At 36.2% G+C, this 16,252-nt stretch overlaps 1 protein-coding gene across 11 annotated transcripts in view; it reads left to right on the top strand.

Annotated features, from left to right (window-relative positions):
- The window catches only part of Nos (nitric oxide synthase), a 1,339,001-nt gene that overhangs the window by 372,133 nt on the left and 950,616 nt on the right, over nucleotides 1-16,252 (top strand). For 8 of the 11 annotated variants that reach the window (XM_032601207.1, XM_031933451.2, XM_032601209.1 and 5 more), the window contains one exon: nucleotides 1,249-1,512. In XM_032601207.1, coding sequence (XP_032457098.1) covers nucleotides 1,249-1,512 — 264 coding nt within the window. 11 annotated transcript variants of the gene reach the window in all.

Consider the following 16,252-nt stretch of genomic DNA (forward strand, 5'->3'; position numbering starts at 1 on the left):
AGGCTCTAGGATAGGATCTCTGCGAAAGACGTACGATGACACGCAGATTGCAGTGATACGGGTACCAACTCAGATAGCAGCTAAGATCACTAAGCTGCAGAAGATCAGAATAAGATAAATCAACTGCAGGATCTGGGTGGTTAACCGCAAAAACGAGACGCTTAGATATTATAAATGCCTAGTTTTGCCCATATTGACAGAAACTGCACAGTAACTGAAGATAAAAGTAAGCTTTGTTTTAAATGTGGAAAAGATGAGCACAACGCAAATGAGTGTAAGAACCAACCCAACTGTGAACTCTGCAAAGGAGGCACAGATGGAAAGAGTGACCACGCAGCTGCTAGACGAAGAAAATGAAAATAGTGCAGTTGAATATAAACCACTGCGCGACTGCACAGGACCTACTGGAGCCAGTATGTCCATAAGAGAAAGATCGACATAGCCATCTGACATATCGTCTGTGAATAATACAGGGACCATGACGAATTATCGTGAAATATAGACACTACTGGTAAAACGGCGATATGAGCATGCAGAGACGCCGCTTTCTAGAAAAAAATGACAAGATGTAATTAATGATTCTATGCTATGCTTCTTAGTTAGATTCTGAGTTAGATCGTGGACAGTGCGCGATTATTACACAAATAGTGACCACCAAGCGATAATAATGGAGGTAGGAATATCAAAATGAAGATCAGTTGGTAAACGAAGAATTATGATAAAGAGATATTTCTGCTGACTCTAGAAGAAATACAGCTGTTTTGATCTGCGAATGATAAGGTCGAGCAGGTAATAGGAAATAGTACTCGAGCCTGCGACGCTACGATGCCGAGGAGGGCTCCCAATAATAGACGACCGCCAGTATACTGGTAAGATAGAGAAATTGACGCTGCCAAATAGAAAAATTGGAGGACTCAAATACTGGTGCTGTAACAGTATTAAACGCCATTGTAGCATACGCATATCGATCATTTTTACTTAAGGGGGCACACCACCTTTGAAATTAAAATTTTTCATTAAAAATGTATAAATGCTTATATAAATAAACCAAATTTGGTTTACTCTTCTTAGACATAATTACCTTTATTCTGATGGTTTTAGACCTTCTATATACCTCTATAATACCTACGTATAGTAAGGAGTCCATAATTCACTGACACACACACACACACACACACACACACTAAAAAGTATTTTCTAGAAGTTTTGAAGAAACTCAAAATTTTACTAATACAAAGCTTCCTGTAGGAGGAAGTAAAAACAACTGTCAGTGCTTCTGTAAATGGTGAGCATGCTGGTGAAAGTGCCGTTGGCATAGATGATAACGATGCAGATGATAAATTAGGAGGATTGAATCTTAGCGATGCAAATAATCTTGCTGCAAATAACGCTGATATAAATGACATTGCTGCTGAAGATGTTGATGCTAGAAATGATGGCACTTACGGACCAGACAATATTGTTAATAGAGAAAAAAAAGGAAGTCATATAATAACCAGAATCGTGGTAATGGTAAGTTATAGCCGTTTTATTCAATTATACAGTTTAAAATTTCAAGTTTGCATGTTAGCTAATTTTGGGTGCATTCTGCATGTAAGTATATAATATAAGTGTACGTATTTGGGTATAGTGCTATCAACAATACTACTTTATTTATTTATTAAAAATTTACGACCAAAGAGCCCTTTTTGAAACATAAGGTATTACTGTCGCTACGGCTCTAGTCGAAATAAGTTTACTTTTTCTTTTTGTCCATTCACAATATTTACTTTGCTAGAGAAGCTGCATAATTAAATATATATAATATTAAATGATTTTATTCGTCTTAATTAGTATTAATTAAAACTTCCATACTGAAGCTGATTTGACTTATTCTTTGAGGTTAAATGTAACTTTTGTGTATTAAATGTTTAAGACTTTTAGGTTAAAGATATTAAAATAAAATTTTTTATTTCAGTTAATTAATTTTTTATATCAATGATTTTTAGATATATCTTGGAGAAAATAAAAGTGTTTAAGTATTGGAATGGAAAATGATAAACCTTGAGCGACAACCCATATTCCTTGTTCAAACTGCACTACATTTATGGAATATTACCGAGATTGCTAACACTTTGAAATTCACGGTGGCATGAAAAATATTGCAGGAAGATCACCAATAAAACTCATAGAAACAAATCTTCTGCGATTATTAATAAGTATAATCTAGTTTTTTATATCATTCACATAACAAATTTTTTGATTTCATTACAGATTTTATATTGTAGGTTTTTTTTTTTTTTTTACATGGCATTTGGAACTCGAAAGTTCATCGCCTCATCTACGCAAGCCTTCCACGCTGCCCTATATTGTGTCAACCCCACCCAAGATGCACCTTTCCGATCGACACCCACCCGTCCTATTTCTACTAGATCCGCTTTTACGTTGCCCTCCCGTCTACGTCTAGGTCTACCTAGAGGTCGCATTATGATCGGCCTGCCCTTCATGACACGCGCTGCCGTACGGTCGAATCCCATTCTCGCTACGTGCCCTGCCCATCCCAATCTGCGCGATTTTATTATTCTGTTAATATTTGGTGACGCGTACAGATTGTGTAACTCATCATTGTGTAATCTCCTCCATTCCCCGGTTTCCTCATCTTTCTGCGGCTCGTATATTTTTCGCAAGACTTTATTTTCTAATACCCTAAAACGGTTGTCCGCCTGCTTAGTGAGAGCCCACGTTTCGCACCCGTACAGAACCACCGGCAGTATTATTGTCCTGTATATTCTTATTTTAACGTTTTTAGACAACAGCCTCGACTTAAGTAAATTACTAACGGCGTAGAAGCAAGCGTTACCCGAATGGAGTCTCTTATTTATTTCGACATTAATCTCGTTTCTATCATTTATGGTCGTACCCAGATACCTGAATTCGCTAACCTTTTCAAAAGTAAAATTCCCAACTCTGAGATCTTCCTCCCCTCTGCAGATGCCTAGCTTATCCACAATCATGTACTTTGTTTTTGATTCACTCACTTCTAACCCTGTATACTCCACCGGTTTTATAAGGATTTCCGCGTTTCTTGCTACCGTTTCCCTACAATCCCCCAGTATATCCAAATCATCTGCGTAGCCTAGTATCTGCGTTGTTCCATTAAGCGTTGCGCCCAACTGGCTAACCTGCATTTTTCTAACGGCATAATTTAACGTTAAGTTGAACAGCACCGTAGAGAGCCCATCCCCTTGTTTTAAACAATCGCGTATCATGAAGGGTTCTGATACATTACCGCCTACTCGGACCTTTCCCGTGCTTCCGTTCAGACATATTTGAATTAATCTCACGAGTTTTTTCGGTACACCGAGGAGTACTAGAATTTGATACATTTTGCTTCGCTTAATAGAGTCGTACGCTTTTTTAAAATCTATAAATAGTTGGTGTATGGTTTCGCAAAATTCCCACTTTTTCTCTAACTGTCTTATGGTAAACATTTGATCGCTCGTCGATCTGTTGCGCCGAAATCCGCACTGATAATCTCCTACTATATCTTCCGCGAATGGAGTGAGTCTAGCTTGTATTACGTTTGACAAAACTTTGTAGCACGTTGGTAAAAGTGAAATACCCCTATAGTTATTGCAGTCTGTCTTATCCCCCTTTTTAAAAATCGGTATAATGATAGATTCCTTCCAATTTTCGGGTATTGTTTCATTTTTCCAGATGGCACATACTAGTTTATAGATGTTGAAAGTGAGCTCGACGCCCCCATATTTGAGTAACTCAGCTGGTATAGAGTCATTTCCCGCGGCTTTATTGTTTTTTAGTTTTTTAATCGCGGCCTCTACTTCTTGGTAGCTCGGTTCCTCCACGTGGGGTTCAGCAGTGTGAATTTCGTCCCCTAATTCTTCGCTATTTTCGTGCACGTTTAATAATTTATCAAAATAATTTTTCCACAGCGACAGTAATTCGTTGTCATTTGTTACGAGGTCCCCGTTTTCGTCCTTCATCAATTGCGCTCTACTCCTAAAACCTTTTCTGATGGCGTTAATCCCTCTATACATTTCGCGGGGGTTATTTTCCTTACTGTTAGTTTCTATTCTCCTAATAAGATTCTTTTGATACTCCCGCTTCTTATTTCTGTAGATCGCGCTCGTCTGTTTCCTTACGTTAGAATACTCTTTTACGGTCCTATCGCTTCTATTTTGTAAGCTATCTAATTTAGCCTTTTTGCGCCTTTCAAACCAGAGTTCGCACTCTTCGTCAAACCATGGTTTGCTCTTTGGCTTTTTCTTTTTAACCAGTACTTTGTTCGCGGCCTCTTTTACCGTTTTTTCGATGTCCCCCCATAAGCTATTCGGTTCGTCATTCCCCTCCGACGATGTATTTGCTTCTTCAAGTGCCTGAAACCTGTTATTAATTTCTATCTGGTACCTAATTCGCTCTGTTCTATCTCGTAGTTTCTCAATATCGAAGCTTTCTACCTTGTTTGCTCGCTTACTATTTTGATTCGCTACTCGTCTAGCTCTTAATTTGGCTACTACTAGGAAGTGGCCCGAGTCGCTATCTGCCCCTCTGTAAGCCCTTACGTCAAGAACATTAGTATGACGTCTTTTTTCAATGAGGAAATGATCAATTTGGTTCTGTCTTGCCCCGTCCGGCGATGTCCACGTTGCCTTGTGTATGTTCTTGTGCTTAAAACAGGTAGTTTTGATTATAAGATCTTTTGCCGCCGCGAAACTTATGACTCTAATACCGTTATCATTGTTGGCTTCGTGCAGGCTTTCCTTACCTATAGTAGGCCTAAACATTTCCTCCCTACCTATTTTAGCATTGAAATCGCCTAATACTATTCTTGTGTCGTAAGACGCGAACTGGTCGATTACCTGCTTTAAAGTTTCGTAATAGAGATCCTTAGCTTCTTCTTCTTTGTCCTCCGTAGGACAGTGTACATTAATAAATACATATCTATACCATTCACCTTCGATAATGATGTACGAGAGCCTATCATTGACGGATTTGAAACTTTTAACCGAATGTATGATGCTTTTGCTTACGAGAAATCCGGTGCATAGAGATCCCCCACTCCCGGCCCCATACAGGTACGTGAAGTTAACCGATGCTAGTACTCCGCCATCTGGCCACCGCGATTCCTGTATTGCTACCAAATCTAGATTATACCTATCAGCTTCCTTTACGAGTTCTTTAAACGCACCTGCTCTGTATAGACTGCGAACATTCTAAGTTCCGACCCTTAAGTCCCTTTTGGTTCGGATTTGATTTTTTTGAGCCATGATGTTATGTTAAACCCGCGCGCTTCGGATCCTGTTCCGATCGCAGGTGAGTCGACCGTTCTAGAGGTGATAACTCCCATACCTCTCTAGAACGAAGTATGAGAGCTTTCCGACTATGACGAGGACAGTGTCAATTCGTCGTCAGACACACTACGGTTTCATTCTCGCATCCTAACGCCCCCCTGCAAGGCAGCGCGCCTTCGCTGGCATCGTTACCGCGTAAGACCAGGTGACGAATCATTCTACACATCCCCTTTCGGGGCAGTTGTCATCGCTCCCGCATCCTCCTCGGCAGCAGGATTTTTGCCCATTTTTGTAATGTGTGATGAAAGAGATATATTAAGAGATAAGAGATAATGTGAAGTGTTTTTGTTGTTGTGGTGCTTGCGTAGTGTTTCTAGATGAATGCGTTCGACAGTGTGGGCTCATCACACCCACGCCTGTTCCTATCGGCTGTCCGCGGCTGCTTATTCAATTTATTCGCAGCTAACCTCTTTCTCAGGGGCTGTTCCACTATCCGCAACCTAAGGACGCGCTGTGTAGTGGTGATAGGCACTCACCCGTCCGATCTGGACGACAACGCCCAAGACCCGCTTAGGGTAGCGGCATTGTAACAGATATTGTAGGTTTATACCATGATTATTTGAAACGTTTCAATTATGAGTCAAAAGCATCGTACTTGTTAAAAGCAACCTATGCATTAAGAAATAAGATGAGAACATTGAGGTCACAAGAAAAGAAAGCTAAGACACTACGTAATACACCAAATGCAAGACTGAGGCTCAGTTATAACAGCATTGAATGATTTTATTTTTTCTCGGTATATAAAAAATCATCACTTTATTTTTGTAAGAAACTTTAAATAATTTTAAAAGTATTGAAGATCAGTTATACATTTCTTTTGGATCATCAGAAAAATGTATGTAGTTATTGGTTACATAACCTATATATCTAAAAAATAAGCTTCGTACATTTAGTACATGTATAAAAGAACATTTTGATAGTTATTGTTACTGATCATTTTATTTCATCTTACTCTGGATGTAATAATACATTGACCGACTTATTTTACATAATGTAACAAATGTAAGTTGTTAAAAAAAATGTATTAGGTATGTCTTAAAGTCGTATATTGTATGCAAAATTTGCAATTGATATTGTAAATATATTTTATAGAAATGCTGTGCGGATAATAATAGATTATATGGCTATCTTATCTGTTATTAAATATTCAATTAAAATTAACATAAAGTTTTGAAAGTAAAATAACAATTAAAATACACATATAATTTATTTTTGATGTTATTGTATACGTGGTATTTCCTTTAATGGCTGCGATCAAATATAAAAAGTATTGTTTGATAATATATACAATTATTAGAACCAAATTTCGTTACGTATTAAAGTACAAATTTTCAATACCTATATATGCACATTTTATACAAAAAATATTATTATATTTTGTAACGGGATGAGACTTGGCGTGAAAGAAGAGAATCACAAAAGGAGACGCCGGGACCGAGAATCGATCCAGCGCTCCCGAGATCTCTAGGCGCGCGTGCTACCACTTGAGCCAACGCCGCCCTATTTCGTCACTCTCTATCCTGCCTCGATTACCGGCGTGGCGAGGGACGTTGTTCCTCGTTACAATTTAAAAAAACATGAGAGGTAAAATAATTTATTTTATTTTGTGGTTACTTAAAAACAAAAAAGAGAAAGATTAAGACTGTCTATGGTTATTAAATGTAATAACTAAATGTATATAACCGAAGTAAGTGATAATTAGAAGTTTAAATCAAACTGTAAAATCATTGTATTAATTTTATTTTTATGAGTTATCATTAATTGCGAAACCAAAAAAATTAATAGTAAGTTTCATTATTCATATAAATTTATTGATGTTCTAAATACTTTACAGATAAATATAAATTTTTCAGAATTTACTGGATTTTTTTTTTCAAATTTATAGTAGATGATTTTGCTCCAGAGCCGACATATAAGTGGTCGTAGGATAATAACAATTCAATAAATAATAACTTTACATCTGCCACATTTAGCGCAAAATACCTATATTGACATCAAAGTCCTACCGCTACCTATATGTCCCCCCCCAGACTATTTAGCCCTTATGTTAATTTATACACATGTTTTTAATGATAAGCAAATTGTAATTTAAAAATTTATAACATAAAAAAATTACAGAATTTTTCCGAATATCGCGCGATTAGTCGTGCGACTAATCGTGCGCAAAAAAGTTTTATTATTACGCGTGTTTAGTTGCTTTTTTCAGTAGGATAGTAGTTGAGCAATCGAATCTCGCGGACGAAAATCAATGGTATGACTACATTGCGAAGAGTGTTATTGTTGGGTTTGAAAGATATCGATACACCTTTTAAAGCTAATGTATCATGAAGATAATTTGCTATATCTTTAATCTCATAGCTACCTGTCCGCAAGAAAATTATCTCCACACCTACGTAGAACTTGTTATTGTCTGTATCGATATTAGGAATTGAGTTAAATGTGAGCAATTCAACTAATCTGAGAACGTAATTTTTATTTGGATATAGTTCAATAGGAGGAAAGTATTAAGCTTCAAGAATAGAAGTTGTAGCAGAGAGACTCAGAGTTAATGAATCCTCCATGACAGTTAAACTGATAATGACTTATCAACTATTTTTTCATCTTCTAATATATACTTCCACTTAAAACTTGAGACAAAGATGACCACAATTGAATGTATTATAATAATCTTGATATCTTTCATAATTATATTTCACTTCATCAACACACAGATGAAGTAGTAATTCTATTGGAGGTTGGAGATCACCGAAACTATCGAAGTAAATTACATTTGGACCGCGCTTACGGTATGCAACCCAATGCGTACCAGGGCCACAAGTATCATCCAACTTTACTATGGCTGATTCATTGTAATGCGGACCATCTATCGATAATGAATCACGCACAAATACACTACGAAAGTTCGAGATTTTTATAATTTAGCATGCTTTAGAAGATCAAAATCTGTAAGAGCTCTCTCAGGCAATATTACTTCGAGGATCTTTTTTGTTCTCAATCCATTTTTAAGCTTCAGATCCCTTCTTGTAAGGAGTCCTTTACCAAGTGCAATCTCTTCCATCTTTTGATTATGTCTCTGACTCTCTTCCAATCTAAGTTTGGCAGCTTTAGCATTATTAACAGCCTTAGCTATTCCAGCAGCACCACCTGCTAGTGCCCCAGTTGCACTAAAACCAGCAAATATGGGAACAAGAAATGGTAGGAAACCACCTACCTTAGATGGAACTGGTAATATTCGAGGATCTATAATATTTTTCTTACCACCAGCCTTCTTAACCATTTTGCAAGCACCTTTCAAAGCAGAAATAATAACTTTATTAGCACATTTGCTTGGTATAACTGATTTTGAAGCAGCCTTCACTACTTTTCTAAGCGTAGTGCAAGACTCCATTCCAATTCCAAGGTTTGATTTTAATTTCATAGCTTTAGTTATGGCGTACGCAGCTACTTTTTCACCAATTTTTGAATCCTTTGCCAAAACTCTTTGCCAAGCTTTGTTAGCCAATACTTTATCAGCAACATGCCTAGCTTCAACATTTTCGCGATTTTGCGAATAGAATATATCGTGCTCCTTACAAGCTTTATCCAACGGATTAAATCCTGAATCACCTCAAGCAAGACGTTTAGCTAACTTGGTACCTGGTCCACACTATTGATATCCTGGTTAATGAAGTTCAATGGAAAGTTTGTTGATAAGTTTATTAAGAAATCCACGACCACGTCGTTGTTTATATGTGATCATTACACCATGAAGGTCAAATGATAACTGATACTGAGAGTATATATACGCTCTATTTATACTCTTATACCTAGTTACAAATCAGACGTCTAAGAATGAACTTCAAAGAGCAACCAGTCAAAATTCCCATAGTGAATTTCGACACTATCATCGAACCTGAAAAAAAAACAAGCGCTATTGAGATCTACTTCCAGATCCAGATTCCAGTGTTTTGTGGACCATCAAACAGTGGTAAAACAAATAGCTTACTTGCTCTAATAACACATCCTAATAATGTTAGATTTGAAAATGTATATGTATACTCAAAATCTCTCAATCAATCCAAGTATAAATATCTAATAAATCTTCTAGAACCTATTGATGGTATACAATATTTTCCTTTTAGCGAGCAGTATAATGTGATAGCTCCCGATGATGCTCTACCCAACTGAATCATGATATTTGATGATGTTGCTTGTGAAAAGCAAGATAACATAAAAGTATATTACTGCATGAAGAGATATAAAAAAGTAGATTGTTTCTATGTTATATGCAGTTAAAAAATTTATGTTCAAAATGTTGACGAGATGATAAGTATGGTTTCATAATGATTGATAAGGATAGTCCAATCAATAGAGGTAGATATCAGAAGGAATTCGACAGTTTTGCTATAAATATAACACATATGTAGTAAAATTCATAGTTTGTCTGTGTATATCGAAGCATCAACATAGGTGATATTTGAAGAGGAAAGAATATATTACCTCAGCTTGTAAAAGCACAAAACGCCATCGAACGCAAGTATAATATGTTGAAGATGGAAAAAGATAGTTTTGAAAAAGCTGTAGAAGATACTTTTAAACCGATTGTTGATCCTCTACAACAGCTTATTTCTTTAACTGAAAGAAATGTTCTTTTACATCTTCCTCCTAACAAGAAGCAGAATAGATCTTCTCTAAATGAAACAGTGAGAAAAGGAACAATCAATCAGAGTGCTGATAAAACTTACGTTGCTTCTTATAGTGAGAATAGTGACACTGATGGTGATGATAGTCTCGATAAAAATTTAGCTGATAAGAATACTAAAATAAGTGGATTTGAAACACCTGCTAGTGATGATGATGATGATGATGATGATGATGATGATGAAGTAGAACAGAAAAAAGAAGAAGATGATAAGTATATGAAGATGTTAAAGCAAAAACAGGATAACGATAAAATTTATGGAGTTTGAGAAGAAGGTGGAATATGGATGTTGGGTGATTCTTCTATCATTTTTGGTGATGAAAGTATCAAAGTACAAGATAGCAGATATTATTAAACTCCAAGATTGATGGAGTTGCTAATAGCAAAACATCCAAATAAGCAGATATATAATCAAACAGATCTGCAGAACTATCAAAGTATACTTAGGGTAACGAGTGCTCATGAGAAAGGTTTCAAAAGTCATGAGTATCGACGTGTTCAAACGTAATCTAAAAAAGCGAAGGTAGTCGTGGTCCTCCTGGTTTTGGTTCCAAAATCATAATAGATGGTCAATATGACATGGATAAAAAGAGGTTATGCAATTTGGCAGATGCACAACAAATAAATGATGCTCTCAATTTGTTAACACTTGAAGTTAAAAATCAAAAAATGCTAGATTAAATATCCCTACAAGAAAGAGATTTAAACAATTTAGATTCTCTTTTGGAGGCATACAGAGAGGAATTCGATTTAAAATTACTTACCTACAAGCTAGAAATCGATACTATAAAAGAAGCTGTGTCACAGATCACAAACCACATTTATTCTGCAAACGTTTAACATGCAACAAAAAAAAGTAGTAGTTGAAGAACTCTACAAACCAGCTGGACGGAATTTTCCTTGTCGCAGTTTTGATGTAAGAGGAATAAATGAAACTTGGCAAGCTGATTTAGTAGAAATGCAACCATATGCTAAGTAAAACAAGGATTATAGATATCTTCTTACAATCATCCATACATTCTCTAAATTTGCATAGGCTGCTCTAGTAAAGAGAAAAACTAGAGAAGAAGTTACAGCAGTTAATAAGTCTGTATTACGTCAAGGTCGAGTACCAAAAAATTTGCATACAGATAGAGGTAAAGAGTTCTACAATGCGAATTTTAAAAAGCTCATGAAGCAATACAAGATTAATTTATACTCCACATTAAAACGCTCCGATTAAGCTTTATTTAAATATATTGCTTCCTCCTAGAGGAAGCTTTATAATAGTAAAATTTTTAGTTTCTTCTATACTTCTAGAAAATACTTTTTGGTGTGTTAGAAGTTCAAATCAAGTGTGTTTAAAAAATGTCTGTATGCATGTGTGTGTATGTGTGTGTGGGTGTGTGTGTGTGTGTGTGGTTGCGTGTGGATATGTATACCGTAATATTTCTGATTATTTTTTTCTTTTCCTCTTGTCCTCTCAAATAAATCGTCAAACCACTCAACCCCCCGCTTGCTAAAATACCCCGGCCGAATAACGGAAAAACTATTTTTAACGACACTGCATATCTTTCTTATTTTACAAACAAATAGTTGCTTAAATATTAAGAATTAATATTGCCTGTTAAAATATTAAGTTAGTCAATATTTTCTCTCTAAAATTTAAGCCATTTTTAATCTAAATTAAGACTGTTGAATAGCTACAAAACTAATAATAAAAAAATACTGACCTATAATTATTAATTAACAATAAAATTTAGTACAAAAGAAATGTCATCGCACTATTTCAACACATTACTATGTACAGTCAATAAATCCTAATTATTTAGTTAAATAAGATTTAATGTTAGAATTAGTTTATTTACACATATGCATATGAACATATAGAAAAAACTAACCAAAGCCTACCCTACGAAAGTTATACCGGATTATCAATTATTAAACATACATTAAATTATAAATAAATAATATCAATTGTTAAATGCAGAAAAATCAAAACACCGAAAATACATCCAAACGCTACAAAATTCTAGTAATTAATATGATTATTATTATTATATGTAAAATTAATCGCAACTATTTGTTATAATTTTTATTGTAAGCTATTTCTAAGTTATAAGATAAGTTGCGTATAACGGACTGAGCATTGCAATAGATTTTTACCCGTGTTCATTAACGATTATTCAACAATTCATTTTGTACAAAGAAGGGGAGGTGCGGGTAAAACGGCGCATAGTTGAACGTGATTTTCCTGTAAAAATTATCTACAACACATAAACATTTGTAATAGGGAATATTATGACTAATACTTATACAAGATTGTTTAAACAGTATTTTCTAAAGAGTAATTATTAAACAAATAATCAAATTACAAAATTTATAATTATTTATTTAAAAATCTATACTTGAAAATAAAAATTTTAGCGAATCAAGATAATAGTCAAATATCTTTACTAACAACAATAAAAATAATCCATGAATACTATATTTTAAACAATCTTTTATAAATATTCATTTTTGCATCTGTAAATGGCACAAGCGTCGCCATCTGTCTCGGGGACAGAGAATCTATTTTGGTCTCTTCCCCGGAAAATTTGGTTAGAGTAGGGGGTCTCCAGACCCAAACGTAGGAGGAGCCCTCGAGGAAACTCTCTTTCCATTGGAAAATCCTCCGAAAAGGTTATGAGTATCCTCGAGTTGCAATTCAAAAATCACTCCGGTCCCGGCTCCCGCCCGGTAAACAAACTATTCGCGCTCAGTCCGCATTTTGATTCAATTACGACTTCGGTCTCGGCTCTCAGTCAGTTAGAAAGCAACAATCGCGCTTAGTCCGCATTTCTTTTTATTTTACAAAATTTTCAAACGCGCTTAGTCCGCATCTACATTTTTTAATTACGCGCTTAGTCCGCAACTTTATAACTTACAAATTTTACCGCGCTTAGTCCGCTTCTCAAATTGTTACAAGTTTACGCGTTTAGTCCGCTTATTGAATATATTACATTTTTTTCAAACGCGCTCAGTCCGCACCTTGAATTTATATAAGTTTGTACGCGCACCGTTCGTTCATTTATTTTTATAATATATACCTCTGACATTTGAAATACGTGTTTCTTTTATTACTAAAAATCCGACACCTTATTCGTATCAAAGGAAAATTTCATTCCTAATTTTACTCGAGAAAGCTCGACGAGTGCAAATCTCACAGCCCAAGCAGCGGGTCAACAACAACATAAAAAAAAGTAAGTAAAAATTATTTCATTTATTTTACTCTGTACTATCTTTTCCTTGTAACCATCACTGTGTGGTTTGGAGTCATTTCTTTTCCGCTACGAAGTAGAGTCAAGTGCCGGTTAACTATAAAGTTCTTATATCTAGTGTCGCTAAATCTAAAAGGTTTTGAATAAGGTATTTGTAATTCAAACTGCCGATCAGGATATCCATCCTGTTAATCACAGTATTTGAATACACAATACTAAAATCGCGAATTTTTCTCCTTTTTCATAAAATTATACTAACTTTGCAAGTGACGGTTCAGGATTTGTGCCTGTTTAGCATGTCGCTCCAAAGTTAGTCAAATTTCTAAAATAAAATCATCCAATAAGATCCCTTGTTTAGATTTGTTTGCATAATTTTTATAAAAATAAATTTAGCACTCTATCCGCTCTAATAACTACCCCCGAATCACACCACACGCGACAGCTCATCCCTACCTATTTGCGGAAACGCAAGGGTAAAAAGGAGCGACACCCTTCTTGGAAGTTTTCTACCGAGAATATTTCCAAGATTAAAACGAACGGATTTGGTTCGAAAGGACTGAAACCGACGTGACACTAAATTCGGAAAAAACATTTATTTTTTATTTTCTCAACTATATATTTTTTAAGGCCATTTTTTGATTTTTGAAAAACATTATTTTGCGTTTTTTTTCAAGCATCCCATTGTTACAAACGATTCAGCTATAATGCATTTAAAAGAGAGTAAAATAACCTACTTTTCATTATTTGGTCCTCGGGATCGACCGCTTTGTGCAGCAAATAAAATGAAGAAGGTGATTTTTTTTTAATTCATAGCTCTGAAACTAAACATCATAACCTCGCGAAAAAAAATTATCTTGATAGGTCACTGCTATCTGCTGCTAAAATTTTAAACGATTTCGTCGAGCGGTTTTCAACTAAAGAGCTATTCAGTTCGTTTTATTCGTTCAAGTAGTGTAGGTGTAAATTTAGGCTTTTTGAATTTCGCGCCGCTGCTCGCTCTCCGTTGCGACGTTGAGAGCGCGCGCGCATGCGTCGAGTTGCGCGCCACCGGCCCCGCTTGCGAGCGCGCGAAGGGCCCGCGCGCGCGGATTCCTGTTCGGACTGCCTAGCGCTTCGCACGTTTGGCTTCCTTACGCTTTTCGATTTTTTTTTCTTCGTACGGTGAGCCAGTGACTTGTTCTTCTCAGAGCTATCACTGTTCACCTCGTTCTGCGCCGTGTTGGTAGTGTTTAGCGGAAAATTCGCGATCGCGTCGTTCGCGTGTGTGTATTTGTGCGAGTGTGTGAGTGTGCCTCGAGGCGATAGTCTTAAGGTTTGTTGGCGAAGGTGTCCACGTGTTGTACGTGACTCCTTCGGGGCGAGCGAACAGCGGCGACACCCCTTGTTGCCCTCGTGCCAAGCGTCTGGTTCCCCGAGACGTCGGGGTGCGCTTGGTGCACGGTTGCGGACCATCCTTTCGCTCCCCATGCTCGGCTTCCAGACCTCCAGGACCAGGACGGAAGCAGCGGCGGACTACGACGAGGCCTGCTCAACGCCCTCTTCAGCTGCGGTTTTTGCGTTCGTCTTTGCGGTAAGAGAGCTCTCTCTGCGTGCGGAAAAGGTACCTCGCGTCTTTGCGTTTGCGTGCGTTCTTTCACTTGAGTTTTTTCTCTTTTAGAGTCACTGTTCTCTTTCTTTTATTTGTATAGTTTCCCTTTTCTTATTTTCAATAAAGCTTACACTTGCTGAGGCTTTTCCCTCTAAACCGTGAGGGTTTTTACGCCAAAGCAAGTGCTTTTTGTGTACCGCGAAATCGTGTGTGTTAATTAAAAAGAACCCTTCACTCACTCAACCCTTTCCTTTTGTCGGAACTCATGCTGAGTTCTTTCACTCGTTCTAAGTTTAATAATCATGGTGCCCCGGGTGAGGAGTGAGTGATTGGTTTTTTCGTGCGTTTTTCTTTGTTCTATCGGGCATAATCGTGCGATAAACGTAGTGTATAAAATCTGTACACAAACGCGTTCACACTGTAACGACTTTTTCCAGTAGCATATTATATTTCTGTTGAAGTTCCAAGTATTGTTTTTCTCAGCCTCAGTGTGAACGTTTTGTATAGCGCCGCGCGCTCTTGTACACATGTAAACATGCGTGAATTTCTGTGGAAAAAATTTGACGACAGTGTTCGTACTCTATAATAAAAAAATAGAGGGGTCTGCAAAGTTTTAGACAATGAACCAAAACTTATATCATATTATGTATCAAAAACCGCCTAATACATTATTAAGCAGATATATAGATACATTAAAACAATATTTTATTTATTGGACCTATAAATTTATTTGGAGGAAGCTACGTGCCAATGAGTGGCAGCGGTTTTTATTAATGGTCCGGGATGTCGTGGTATTTGAATCTCTTCTTATTATGAAATTTGATTATAATATTAGTATTTTGTACTTAGTTAACGAATTGTAGCCAAGACTTATATAGCTAAAAAGAAATTTTATGTGTGAATTGTATTTTAAGTCTTTTACTTAAACAGATGTATTACTGTTTAAATTACTCTCCTTATCTAGAATTTCCTTGAAGACGTAGTGTCCTTGGCATACTCTAGTGCGATAAAAAATGTTATAATACAAATTATTCTCAAAGGACTTATTGCCTCTAAAATTATTATGTACTCTAGAAAGTAGAGATGTGAAACGATGTCTAAGTATTTCGTCCTTGACTAACGTTTTGTAACCAAGGCTATTATACCTGAAAAGAAATTTATGTTTGTATTCATTTAAAAAAGATTTTTATTCAAACAGACGTATTGCTGTTTGAGATACTCGTCTTAACTGGAACTTTCTCCAGAGACGTATTGTCTCTAGAATGTTCCATTTTACAATAAAGAGTGCTGTATTGTTGACCTTCAGAGGACTTATTGCCTCTGAAGTCATACTATACGGTTGCTAAAAAGAAAACGAGAAATATATATTCATATTTCATATAATTTATTGTTT

This window comes from Nasonia vitripennis (genome assembly GCF_009193385.2).
Source record: "Nasonia vitripennis strain AsymCx chromosome 1 unlocalized genomic scaffold, Nvit_psr_1.1 chr1_random0002, whole genome shotgun sequence".
NCBI classification, from domain to species: Eukaryota; Metazoa; Arthropoda; class Insecta; order Hymenoptera; family Pteromalidae; genus Nasonia; species Nasonia vitripennis.